This window comes from Porites lutea, chromosome 7 (genome assembly GCF_958299795.1).
Source record: "Porites lutea chromosome 7, jaPorLute2.1, whole genome shotgun sequence".
NCBI classification, from domain to species: Eukaryota; Metazoa; Cnidaria; class Anthozoa; order Scleractinia; family Poritidae; genus Porites; species Porites lutea.
Window position 1 is genome coordinate 24,305,487 of NC_133207.1, and position 13,797 is coordinate 24,319,283.

At 38.8% G+C, this 13,797-nt stretch overlaps 1 protein-coding gene across 1 annotated transcript; it reads left to right on the top strand.

Annotated features, from left to right (window-relative positions):
• Positions 1-12,469: 12,469 nt before the first annotated feature.
• Positions 12,470-13,258, top strand: LOC140944656 (RYamide receptor-like). The gene has a single exon (XM_073393775.1). It carries the CDS (start codon positions 12,470-12,472, stop codon positions 13,256-13,258), a length of 789 nt encoding a protein of 262 aa, XP_073249876.1.
• The last annotated feature ends 539 nt before the right edge of the window (positions 13,259-13,797 follow it).

Below are 13,797 nucleotides of genomic sequence, written 5' to 3' on the forward strand. Positions count from 1 at the left end.
GGTATATAGCTGGCCCACTGCTGGCCCAAAGTTCTGAAAGTTTTTGCAAATGTAGACGGCTTCTTGAATTTATTGATGAAAAATTTCTGGAATGTTTCGTTCTTACCGACACAAACTGGGTTTTGTGGGTCCACTGTATCAGAGCCAGCAACAAATCCGGTTGCACATTCACATCTGTATGATCCACTAGTGTTATTACAAACAGCATTGGCTCCACAGACATCTGGGGTTAGACACTCATCAACATCTACATGTATTAAGAAACGTTTAAGGTAAGGTCAACTTTATCATAATCATTATTTTCAAGGGCCAGAATCTCCCTGCTATTGCTTGTTAAATAAATCATGTCTTTTTACAAGCTTTTGTGCTGCAGAAGAAAGAGGTCGTTGACTTGTTTTGAATGCATCCGGTGCATCCCACTCTACCTTAGACTCCCAGGGGTGGGGGCAGGGACTCCCTTACTTGGCCTAAACGCAGGCCTGGAGAATGGAGAGGGCCCCCCAGTTTTTAGCCCCAAAAAGTCAAAACATGCACGCATGAAAGTTGAAAAAAAAATCCATCTCCCAGATGAAAAAAAGATGTCTCTGCAGCTAGGTGAAACATTTTGTGGTTTTTAAGATACAGAGATTTGAGTCAAATAGGTCCTCCGGACCCAAATTCTTCTGCTTTTCAAATACAATGGGCTACCTAAATCTTTGTGCCCACACCCCCCCCCCCCCCCCTCTAATTTCTAAAGGCTTGCTACGGCCCTGATTACTTAACGGTTATATGCCATTGAATAAGGTATGGTATTTAAGATCTTAAGTCTTAAAAAGGGTGTACAATTCCACTGTAAAGCGTCTTGAAAACGGTCACGTGTCTTTTTGAACAAGAATCCTTTAAAAGAGTGTCAGGACTGGAGATCAGCAGTCTAGATTTGTGGCACCAACAACTATTTTTTCCAATGATTTTGGTTGGAAAATTACTAAAATCTGTAGGATAAACTAAACGAGTCAGGTTCAGAGAGTAAGATCTTGTTTTAAACAGAGTAGCGAAATGGAAAATTTTTGTCTTAAAGAGGGTCGGGGTTTCAAGGCCTCGGCGCCACACCTCTACCCAAACTTCATTTGAGTGCACCCCCCGGGCTTACACTGTTCCAGGCTCCAAGATAGTATGTGCAGGTATCGTAGTAACCAGTGCGAGAGAAGCGCGCGCGATCTTGAAGTGCAGCGTGTTTGAATATATTCTTCCACGGTCAGTTTCCATTTTTGACATGGACTAGTTAGGGAAAATCCGCCAACATCACTGAAAAGAGCGCCTTAAAGTTAGAAATTATTGCCAAGTTTGAAAGTGATACGTCTTAAGCGAGCAAAGATATAGCTCCTCAAAGTCGCGAAATAGCCTGCCCGCAGACGTCCTTTGGGTTCGTTCGTCACGCATTCATTTCTCCACGGACCGTGGGTGAGAAATGAATGCGTGACGAACGAACTCCAAAGGACTTCTGCGGGGAGGCTAACATTTGTATGGTGGTGGGCAAGAACACGCCCCATCGCTTAGACCATTATATATATTTAAAAAAGCCCGACCTTCTCGAGACCTTTGGCTAAAAGATTAAATTCACATTTAATTTTAAAGTAGTTTTATTCTCTTTTGTGGTGTTTTTTTCTCGACATACGATTCTTGTAGGAAAGCCTGGAATACCTCTCTATGGTCAGAATGTATGGTGAAGAATAGGCCGTAGCAATGGGAGGCTTTTTTTGTTTTACATATATACGTAATGTTTGAACCAACAAATCAATAAGCTTCAAAATCTGTTGGTTGGAACCCGAGCAATTCTCACGTTACGATGGTTCAGAGAGCGATGTTATGCCTTCCTCTCCTCATCATAAATGATTTACAGTAATAGATTAAGTGCTATGTAAGTTGATGTGTTTACTGTTGTCCTACACGCGCCCAAGCACGTCAGCACTCAAGAAATGCTCCATAATACTTCCATTTGTGCGGGGTGAAATTGTGCAATAGTATGCTAAGATATGAGTCATCAGGAAACGTAAATTACTTTCAATTAATGAGTCCCTAAGGGTCAATGACATAAAAGGGGGCAGCAGAAAATACAGTATTAATTTGTATCAGCAAGGAAAACGGGGCTGGAGAACCAAGGTCAGATAAATGATAACTCCTCCCCCTACCCCTGCAAGGCTTGTGAAACTACGGATGAAAAAAATGCAGATTTTACTTTCTCTTTCTTTCTTTTTTTCCAATTTAATAATTTAGATTAATAACTATAATTTGGCAAAATTTGGGTGGCTGGGAGGGCAGCTAAAGTCTATGCCCCCTAGAGTAGCATTGTCTCTAGAGGGTAACCCTACATAACAGTGAAACATATAGAGTGGACCAGAAGAGGGCCGGTACCCTTCTCGAAGGAGAATAGATTTTGAGTTAAGTATTATCTCAGAGTAAGCAATCCAGACCTATTGCCAAGGAGGGCTATCCCTGATACTGTGGGGTAAGGTGCAGCCCAGGGTGCACTTCTCCGTCAGCAATAAGTAAGAAACAAAGTAATAATTTTAAAATGTACAAAAACCTAATATTTTATTTCATGGATATATCAAGCCCAGAGGGGTACTTGGGTTAATTTTGCTGGGTATGAGCCGCTGGCCTCTCAGAGCCCCTACCCTATTATAGTCTATTCTGTGGCTAGTTATAGACCATAATTATATGTTAGTCATTTTTGGGCAAATATATAATTTTTGTGATCCCAACTTAGTCACTTTCTATTTTTGTGAATTGACCCATTTCTTAGATTGAATGAAGACCACTTTACTTTTCATCTACAGTACAAACATTCTGGTACGTTTGCTAACCAGTCCGGCATATCCCTAAATTTAAGGACAGGGCCAACTGGTCACGCGACACTTTTCAACCAATGAGAAGGCGCGCTTGTGTTTATCAACAAACAAATCAAAACATCGCCCCAGTGATCAAAAATTTTCAAAACAACGGACGGAGTCGGACAGAATCAGTCATCGTTTCGAGGTTCTCAGGCATATTTTTAAGACTTTTCATGAGGCATACACAATTTTTTTAAGTGGACAGCGTATCGGAAGCCATATTGGAAGTGTCTCGTGAAATATTCAGCACATTTTGTGGCTTATTCTTCTTTTATCTTTTAAACAACGCGATGTATAGGAGAGATTTTGGTCGGCTTTCAAGGTAGGTGAACAACTTGTATCTATTATTTTTTCGATTCACAGATTTTTTACGAAGTTCTAGATATTTTTCCTCGATTGTCACATCGATTAACTTTTATCATGTTGAATTGGTAGACAATTTTTGAATTCCGAGGTCCAAAACACGTAGGTTTTCCACTCCCGGGTTTCTCACAAAAGCCGTGTTATTACTTTTTTTCGCATAAGTACGAGCCTTTGCCTTTTTTCTTTTCAAGGCCAAAACAACTTTATTAGTGTTATGGATATTCACGTCCAACATCTCGCCTCACTTTGCCGAATTTGCGGGGATGAAATTGAAGATCACAAGCGCAAGGTAGATACTAACCGCTTTGTTTCTGAAATTCACTAATCTGGAAAGATTTAATGTTGTTGGATTCTCCAAATGTTCATCCGCCGTTAAAAAACAATCAAAGAAACAAGGCAAATCTCAATTGTAAATGCTGTATTTCGCTACTCATTGAACATGCACTGATCATCTGGGATAAAATTAAAACGTTGCAGGTACTACAGCAAGCAAAGAAAGCACCAGATGCGTGAAGTCAACACGAAACAACACAAAAAAACAAACAAGAAAAATTAATAAATTTCAACTACTTTCTATTCTGGTTATGATGACTGGTTCTTTGATTCTTGTCCTGTAGAAGTTAATAGGTAGTACCAAGCTGTTTTGTACGATCTCAACAAATTTTCACACTCTCTCTAAGGCTATTTTTACACGGGAAGAGTTTGCTTCTATCAAAAATCTTGCAAGCCATGCCAGTGAAGCCACGACCTCTGCGATCGGTACGGAATCAGTTCGAACACCCCAATGATTCCTTGCAATGATTAATGCTCTATATTCTCTTACATGACATGTTTTCTTTGAAATATTAAATGTGCAACCTAGACGAGTACTGTAAGCTCATCTTTAATTCTGTCCGACTCCGTCCGTTGTTTTGAAAATTTTTTATCACTGGGACGATGTTTTGATTTGTTTGTTGATAAACACAAGCGCGCCATCTCATTGGTTAAAAAGTGGCGCGTGACCAGTTGGCCCTGTCCTTAAATTTAGGGATATTTCGGACTGCTAACCGTAAATAAAACCCCAAAAAATCAGAAAATGTGCTACCCATACAATTCTAGTAAATAATTCTCTTGAAAATGCGACCCCATTACGTTCAATCCAGTCATGAAAATGCCTCCCATCCAGCTGCGTATCCCAAGGAAGTACCCCCCTCCCCCCCTCCAATTTTTCTTATCATAGTGGCAACGTAATGAATATTACTAAAATATAACAATCTAGGAAACGAAAATATGACTGCCTAAGAGGTCATTAGCCCCAGTTTAGAGGTTGATCAACTTATAATTGTAAATGGTTAGAAACTATAAGGGTGCTTTCCATAAGTCAGAACTGGCCAGCCAGACCGGTCATCTTGAAAATGAAATATCAACATTTTCTTGCAATAATTTTTAACTAAAACCAACAACTCATAAAGGTTTGATCACATTTCACAAGGTATTAATTCCTTAAACTGGCTACCTGTTGGTGACAAACTCTACTTAAACGAGGCCGTATATGTAATGTATGTTTAAATGTATATTCAACCAAGACAACCTTGTTCCTATACTAGTTACTTGGCCAAAAATTTCAGCAGACATGGTCAAATTCACACGAGAATTACAAAACAGAGTGATCAGCTAAACATTCTGAAATCCCATCGAGATCTGCAGTCAGCAGTCCTTCTCCTAGTGAGAGGCAAAGCATTGGAATGGCATCAATGATAACGTTTAATTTCCTGACTTGGATAACATCTTTAAGTGGCAACTTGTCAAACTACTTCTTTCCAATATCAATAATTGAATTTGTAAATAGCTAGTCCTATTCGATACATTATTTTTATTTTGTAATTATTTTTTATACATTAGTGTTGTTTCCTTTTTTTCTCTTAATTTTTTGTTTTGGTCTAAATTGTCTTGTTACTGAAAAGCCCTTTTAAGGGAGTTCCAATAAAGAATCTATGTATGTATTTGATTTCAGCTGATACAGAACTGCTGTCAGAGTGCTCAATAGAAGGACTAGAGTGAGAATATCAGAAGTGCAATGTTTTATCAACTGAAGAGTTTGACTAGGCATAACTGAGGCAAATCTAATCCGTTGATAAACAGGGTGTTCATTAAGCATCAGAGAACAAAGAATTCGACGTTTACCAGGCTTTCTCTGGCTAACATTTGGTAGCCTATGATTACCTTTATTCAGACATGGAGCCTTTTTCAAAATATTCTCCTTATACAGCTTTGGCTTTCTCCCGCTACTAGAATTCTTAATGAAAAACCCTGGATAAAACATTGTATTTCTTGGAATCTATGCATGTATGCATGTTTGTATCTATGTATGTATGCATGTAACCGCTGTGCACCCTTTCAGTAAGAATAAACTCATTTCGCTGGATTAAGTCCTGGTTAATAGTGGAATTCCCCTTACAACTGGACCGGTCTGGCCAGCCAGTTACAGAACAGGCTAGACTTAAGACAGGCTTAAGTAGGTTGAATATGATCATCTAGAGACTGAAGTCACTGACAACAGTGGTGTTAGCATTCTGCACTCGCCTGCATTATGGTATCCATACTACTTAACCTGCAATTACTCTCTTTTCAAATCCAAAGTAATATTCAAAACATTTCTCACTAATATTAATTATGTTGAGACTGCTAACCAAACCATTTTCTCTCAACATTGATTTTTTTTTTACATGACAAGCTTAGAGCTCTCTCCAGACCTACTTAGATCCCTCACAAACCTAGAAAATTCAACACTCAGCTAAAGCATGCATAGAGTCATGGTTTCATATCAAATTTGCAAAGTTCTACTACTGTTGATTCACATGAGTTCAATCAATAAGTACCCCTTTTGTTCCACAAAAAGGCTTCACCACATCGCTACAAAAAACTGACACAGTTCACTCCCTAAAAAATTACTATGCCAAGGTTCACAGGTTGTCACTGTATAGATCGTATATATCGATCTCAAACCAATGAAAAAATAAGGTTGGGAATGAATCATGAGTAATAAAAATTTATCTCTCTCAACAAATTCAGGAAAATGCAGTACATTTATGAATAGCCACCAAAAACTGCCAAGGAAGGCGGGGGCTCGATGGCTTAACTTAAAACCAGTTTCAAAAAGCTCAATTATTTCATACAGGAACAGTTCAGTAAAACAAAAGAAGTAAACAAACAGAAAACACAAAGTACAGCAGAGCAGAGTTAACGAACGACAATGCAGGCTTTGAGAAAAAAAAAGCAAAGAAAGATTTCACAAGTTCTTAAGCCGTAGATAAGCGGCCGTTTGAGATGTAAAAGAGGCTAACACTTATAAAACTTTTAACTGCATGAAATCTACAAGCGGATGTCGATAATTTGTCAACGCGGCCGGCGATTACACAGTTGTGCACTTATCAGTAAAATAACATAATACTCATAATACTCATCATAATGCTCATTTGCATCTCATTGAATAATAAAGGAATAATAAAACAGCACTTTTGTTAAGTTTATAAAATGCCTCATTCTCTCGTACCTTACTTCCAGACAAAGCTTACCGCAAGCTATTTTTGCCCGTCAAACGCTTTCGTAAAATAAGTCACGGAATAACGATATAAATTCTAGCACCTGTTTAGAATACCTGAAAATATGACAGAAAGAAGTCCCAAACCACTGACTGCAAGTATCCAAAGATGTTCGCTCACCAACATGTTGAAGGTTAACTTGTTTGTAAGGTGAATTTTTTTTCGCAATGACAGGACTAAAATGTCTGCAGCTACGCTACCAAATCACGTGGTTAATTTGAGACGATTTCATTGGCTCCCAGTGAAATGCATCGAACTGTCTTCCATTCTTCTTTGGTCTCTATCGAAGATAATCGTAGTCGAAGATCACAACGTAGTCTGAGTAATTTGCTGTGTAGGGAGTATATTATCTGAGATAGTCGGGAAAAATCCAGTGACGAGATCTGTTTCCCTGATACCGGCGTTACGATTTTTTACTTTGCAAGAAGACATTCATTATAACGTAGTCAAGATCTGATGCAAGAGTGGTCGTCGCAGGACGGTCAGAAATCCAATGGTGGGTGCAGATTTTGCAGGAGTTTGACATTTTCTTATTCAGATTATGTAGTTCTTTTTTCTCGCTGTTTTTGTTTTGTTTTGTGTTGTTTTTATGCGTGTTTATTTGACATCTGTAAGGTTACATCTACGTTAACTGCATTTATATATATGTTCAATGTTTTTAATTCCTTACGCTCACAGGTGTCTCTATTATGCTGAGGGCCCCACTGAAAACCGCCTTGGCGAGTTGGGCTCCCTCTATAAATATTATTATTATTATGCTCGAATACCATCATTATTATGCTATCATTAAACGTAATAATGTTTTATTCCATGATTTTCCTCGGTCAACTGTTCAGATGACTCATGACATGGCTCCGGTTGAGACTTACCATTTCTTCTTACCCCTGAAGATTAAATAACATTGCATTCACCCCTGGAGGCTTCCATAAAATATGGGTTTACCCCTGACGAATATGGGTCCTACCCCTGAAGAAATATATGGGTCTATATACCCCTGAAGAATTTAGTGAAAATTACAGCTTCACCCCCAAATAATTCGATATTTATTTACTCTACCCTAACTTTAGTAGCCCTGTGACCTACACCTCCTCCTCAACCAGGGGGTACGGATGTTAAATTTCATAGCCCATTTATATGTTGTACAACTCAAACTGCTGGATTAAGCCATGTTTTTGCTAATTTGTATAACCAGCTGTGGACTTAATATATACCCAGAGGGGGTACCTGGGTCAATTTTTGCTGCGTATGTGCCACTGATGTCTAACAATCCCTACCCCATTTACATATAGTCTATTTAGTGGCAAATTATAGATCCAATGTTAGTCACTTTTGGGCAAGCCTCTTTCTCTTTATGCATTTAACTAACATCTAATGTCTTTTAACTACCGGTAGGTTGGCCATATTAAAAAAAATCTCACATTTTTGCAAATTCCCATAGATAAAAAAATTTCCTTAACCCCAAAATCCCAAAAATGTGCAACACCATTCAAGTACCTCAATTGAAAATGGAATGCCCAGGCGCGGATCTAGAATAAATACGGACCGATTTCCTATTCTAGGGAGGTCTGGGGGAATGCTCCCCCGGGTAATGTTTTGGATTTTAACCCCCCAAAGTCCCCTTTCCTGGGTTTCTGAGCCATTCAGACAGGATATTTACTGACTCTCCAAACCATTTTCCAGATTTCAACTTGGAAGGTTTAAAGATTTTGCTAAAAATATATCTATCATGAAATATCTGACCAATTTCTGTAAAACGGTGGAAACCGGTATGGGTCCGCGCCCGATGCCATTGTAATCGTGACAGTTGTGAAAATGTGACCCCCTCCAGCGGCACAGCCCCATTAATCTGTTTACCTCCGAAGTGCCCCCCTCTACCCACATTAAATTGTGGTGCAAGTCTTGCTGGTGTCTCATATGGAAATCCAATGCTTTTGGCAAAGTTAATTAAGAAAAATCTGAGATAAATAGAAGTTGCACTACATGCATCATTCCAACATAATTATATGGCTCAATTCTGCAGCTGCCTCACTATTATGCTTACCTTTCTGCTGGCATAATGACTGGACAATCCTATTTAGCTTCTCCTGTTTGAGACGTAGGCGTGTTTTAAGTAGACAGGGAGCTTTACATGTGCTGAGACTATTACTGCTTATGTGTAAGAAAAATTATTATTTTGCTTGCAGTGCCATGCGATAGATTTGACGCATGTGAATTTGGCATTGACATCATGCCTTGTCACTTATTATTAATGATGCCCCATGTGAGGAAATTATCCAGATTCTTGGATCTTGTTTGTGGAATCCTGAATCCTGGGAATTCAGATCAAGGAATCCAGAATCCTATAACTTTAAGACAGTGTTCCATATCCAGTTAGGAGACCTTACAAGGAACGGGGGTGGGTATGTTGTTGCTTTGTCAGTCATTTGACCTAGTACTGGTAAGGAAAAAATGTCACTGTCACATTTTAGCTAGGACGGTGTCATTTCTGCAAAAATTTTTGTAAAACACTCAACTTGGAATTTACAGCAGAATGCCAGCTCCTGGATATAATAGTTAATTGTTATAAAACCTTTCTCCCACAAGGGACAGATCTGAACAATAACATAATAAAGAAAAAAAGGAAATAATGCAAGAGAGAATTTTATTTTGCAGCCATAATATACAGCCAAAGTGCATAGTGAACAAATGTCAGTTTCAGTCGACTTAAAAAATAGATTTCCCATTGTCACAATTCTTTCCTGATGCTGATGGCAGGGAGAAGTGGTCCTATAAAGGATGACAGAAAAATGTCCCACTGATCAAAGCTAAGAAATAGTTCAACAAAACTATTCCTCTATAGCCATTGTTTCTTATTGTACTGCTTTGGAGAATTTGTTCGAACACCAAGACATTTTGACAGTGCTGATCATTCCATTTATTCTCTTGACCCATACAATTTGATTTGGCAGCGGCATGTATAAAAGGCAGATCACAGGTCACAGGTCACAAGTGCAGGATAAAGTACAGGTCACCGTGTTACTGTAAATAAACAACACAAAAAGTGTCTCCTTAAGCCAGCTCTAATCACGGTAGTCCAAAGTAGAGTTTAATAAGCTTAAGGGGAAACTCATGCTTACCTCAGTTACATTTATCAACAGAGCAGTGACCTGCACCTGTGATCTGTGAACTGTGTTTTGTACCTGCCAATTTGGCAGTGATATTCAGTGGGGCTGAAAGGGTTATTACATGAAAGTCCAAAGAGTGCAACCAGCATAAATTTTCTCCTTAGAATAGTTAATTAATCATTGAAGAGGAATTAGGTTATGAGACTAAAGTGATCACCTTTGTCTTTTAAAAGATTTCTGTAAGGAAACGTATCAAGATTAGTCTTGTGAATTTGCCATGGATATTGAGGGGTTCCTCAGTCCCCCCATTGAGTCCCCTGCTGTGAACAGCAAATTTTTATATATTTCACTTATAAATATATATTTTTTTTAGTTATAGATAAGAAGGTAGTAGTCCAGTTTCGAGTTCTCTATGACCAAAGAATAAAAGAAGTAAAGGACTCTACAGAATTTTTGTACAGGCTTATAGCCTCCATCTGAAGTAAATATATTTACAAATCCAGCAAGAAGAAGACCTGTTCACAACTCTGTCTATTGTGTATCTTCAAATTTCAAACACTTTTTTATTATTTTTTGTTTTCAAAGTAACTTAATAAAGCAAGTTTTTAGTGTTGGTGTGTCTAAAACTTCTCATGGGGGATGTGTCCTGTTCCTAATGCTAAAAACTTATTACCCTGCTGGAGACAATTATTTATTAATACATTTTATCTCTTCTGCAAAAAATATCTAGGAACGGTGGAACCTACATTCAGGGAACTCACTTCGTACCAAGGCAAGTGTCCCTGAATAGAGATTGCAAGTAGGAGTTTGTCAATAGTCAATGCAACTAACAAAGAAAATATAATTTTTTTAAATATGCCTCAGAATCTGCTGCAGCCATTAGGAAGTTGAAGATACCACGACGGCGACGGCGGCAAAAATGTCGCTTAAAAAGTGACTTCTCGGTCTATAACGGGAACTTTAGCGCGAAAATCTTATCACTATGTTTTATCTAGGCGAACTCTCCTGGGCCCAGTTGTTCGAAGGCCGATTAGCTCTTAACCAGGGGTTAAATTTAACCCTGGTTTCTTTTTCTTGTGTTCAAAAGAATTTTCTTGGGTAGTTTTTTCTCTTATTTTAGAGCTTCCAATCATCAACTTGTGGACAAAAAGAATTAAAACTGAATTGCTTTTTAAGCTTTTAAATCTTAATTCAAATCTCGCACTAACCCTAGGTTATCCTTACCCAGCTTTTAACAACTCGGCCCTGGAGTTGAAGTCTTAAGAAAAATATCCAAATTTAAAAGGAGCAAGAGAGATTCGTCGTCGTATGTTCACGTTGTCGATAAAACGTGAAATTAGGCAATTCTCGTCGTAGTCGTACAGTGACGGCAAAGAAATGTACAAAAGAGCGTGATCATGACGTGCAGGGTTGTTACTTTGCCAATCTTAACCAATTGCTTTTTGACGTTCTCGTTGCTGTCGCCGTAGTGCCATCTTAAACTTCCTATTATTTCAAGCAGCTACGGTAGATAATGTCCAAAAAATCACAATTTGCGTTTCTCTGCAATATTTTGTGTTGATTTGCCACAAAATTTTTTGGGGGGGCTTAGTCAATAGTCAAATCACGTCCTTGTACTCCTCTTGGATCTCCAAACGTCCAAGACGTATCAATTGGAGCGCTAGATATTCTGATGTTTATTAACTGTGTTGCGTGATATTTTCACCGAAGTCGGCAAACAGTTTTGTGGAGTTTGTTACAGTTATTAAACTAATGGCCTCCCGGCATTCAACGCCTCCCATGTATTAAACGCCCCCACTTGGGCTCGTTAAGATTAAACAGACACCCTACAGGCGTCTATTCGATCGTTTTCGGTACATTTAAAGGGATGTTTACGCTTGTTTAATTTTGGCTTTCCGTGTTTAGTGCTTAGTTGATGAGGGTATAACCTAAGATGTCATTGTCACACCTGTTTGAAATTTGTTTTGAGCGTAGCGGTTCATTCAATCTTTTTTTTTTTTTAGTTCTTTTATTGACTCAATAAAATAACTGAAAAATATATTGACTGAGACGCTACTGCTCAAAACAAATTTCCGATGTGACAATGTAATCTCCGGTTATACGCTTATCAACTATGCACTAAACACAAGAAGCCAAATATTTTCTTGACAATGGCAGCCCCACACGATAATTAGGTCGTTTGTAATTTAGCGTAGCTACATACTTTCATTCTTTATTGACAACTGCTGTCTCAAGGCTTAGGAGAGGGCATGGAATTTTTAATAAAAGTTCTTAAGCGAACAGGGTTTGCAATATTGAGTAGTTGTCATGAGAAGCTTATTAACCCAATGTCGTGTACGGCATTGTACAGAAGTCACCAAACATGAACTCTTCAACAGGGAATGGATCGATCGAGTCTTCGAGCGGCTTCAGTTTAACAGCGTCAAAGATCGGACAGATCATTTCTTTGAGTCTGACCCTTGCTGTTTCGTTGGTCGGGAATTCTCTCATTGTAATAATCGTATGCAAAACGCCAACCTTAAGAAAGCCGATAAATTATTTCATCGCAAACATGGCCATGTCTGATCTTCTGCTTCCAATATTCTGGCTACCTTGGCGCCTGTCAGAGCTGCACTATGACAACTCGTGGCCGATCGGTGATCAGTTTCGCCAGGCCTTGTGCAAGATTGTCCTTTTCTTTGGTCATGTTTCCATTGCCGTTTCGGTTCAGAATCTGATTCTGATAGCAGTGGATCGATTTGGAGCCATGGTGTTCCCACTCCGTTCCCCACTCATCAGGTCCAAGTTAAGTCCTTTCTTCATTCTTGCCACGTGGATAGTTGCAGTGGCTTTCAGTTCATCGTACTTGTTCGTCTTCGACCTCTTTAAATACCAAGGGCAAACCGGGTGTGTTGAGAGATGGAAAAAAGCATTTGGAGAGTCGTCGACCTTTACTGGCTTTACAGTAGCTTTCTTTATAGTGTTTATATACCTCCCTGTGCTGTTGTTAGCCATTCTTTACTCCATCATTCTTATCAAGCTCAAGACACAAGCACACCCGGGTGAACAGTCCACGAACACTCAGCAACAGCGGGACAGAAGAAACAGAAACGTGGTTCAACTGTCCATTGCTATCGTAACAGTGTTTGTGCTTTGCTGGTTACCTTATACTACTAACTTTTTTATCATTCAAGCCGGTTCCATGCATTTTTCTTGTGGTTTTCGGCTATACTTTGATGTCACCTTATGTATGACTTCCTCGTACTGTGCTATCAACCCGCTTATCTGCTTTATTTTTAGTAGTAATTACCGACAAGGTCTTAAAAGACTCATAAATAGTTCTACTGTCGTACAGACCTAAATTGTAAAAATTTGCTTGTGACTAAATATTTTAAGAGTTCGAGGTTCGTGGAACACTCCCAATAAAATCTATTCTGTTAGTATACTGTAAGGAGGTTAGTAAATTGTGTTCATTTTACGTTTGTCCTGACTTTCAAAATTGACGACATGTGTAACCCGAGCGTAATTTAAGCGTTTGTATGGCAAATATAGAACCAAGAATAAACAGATATACTGTACTTATCTGGTGTTGATTTCAGTCAGTTGCTCCAGTAAATTTCAGAGCAATATGAGCGGTGGTGCCTAGCCTGAATTTCATCCGATTACTTCGAGTCGTTAATACTCCCTCAGTAACGTCTGAATCGACCGGCCGTTAATGCCGTACAGTGACGTCACTACTCCTTGACTTTTGCTTTAATTCTTTCAAAAAGTAAAGCACGATTTTCAAAATATCAGAAATATCGTTTGGAAATGTCTTCATGATAAAGAATTGCTTTATTTTTTTCGATCGTAATTCATGTTTAACGTTCAAACTATCAACTGCTCGCAGTACAACTCTGA

Coding starts and splice junctions, on each gene's coding strand:
- LOC140944656 (XM_073393775.1), top strand. CDS start 12,470: ATGGCCATGTCTGATCTTCTGCTTCCAATATTCTGGCTACCTTGGCGC.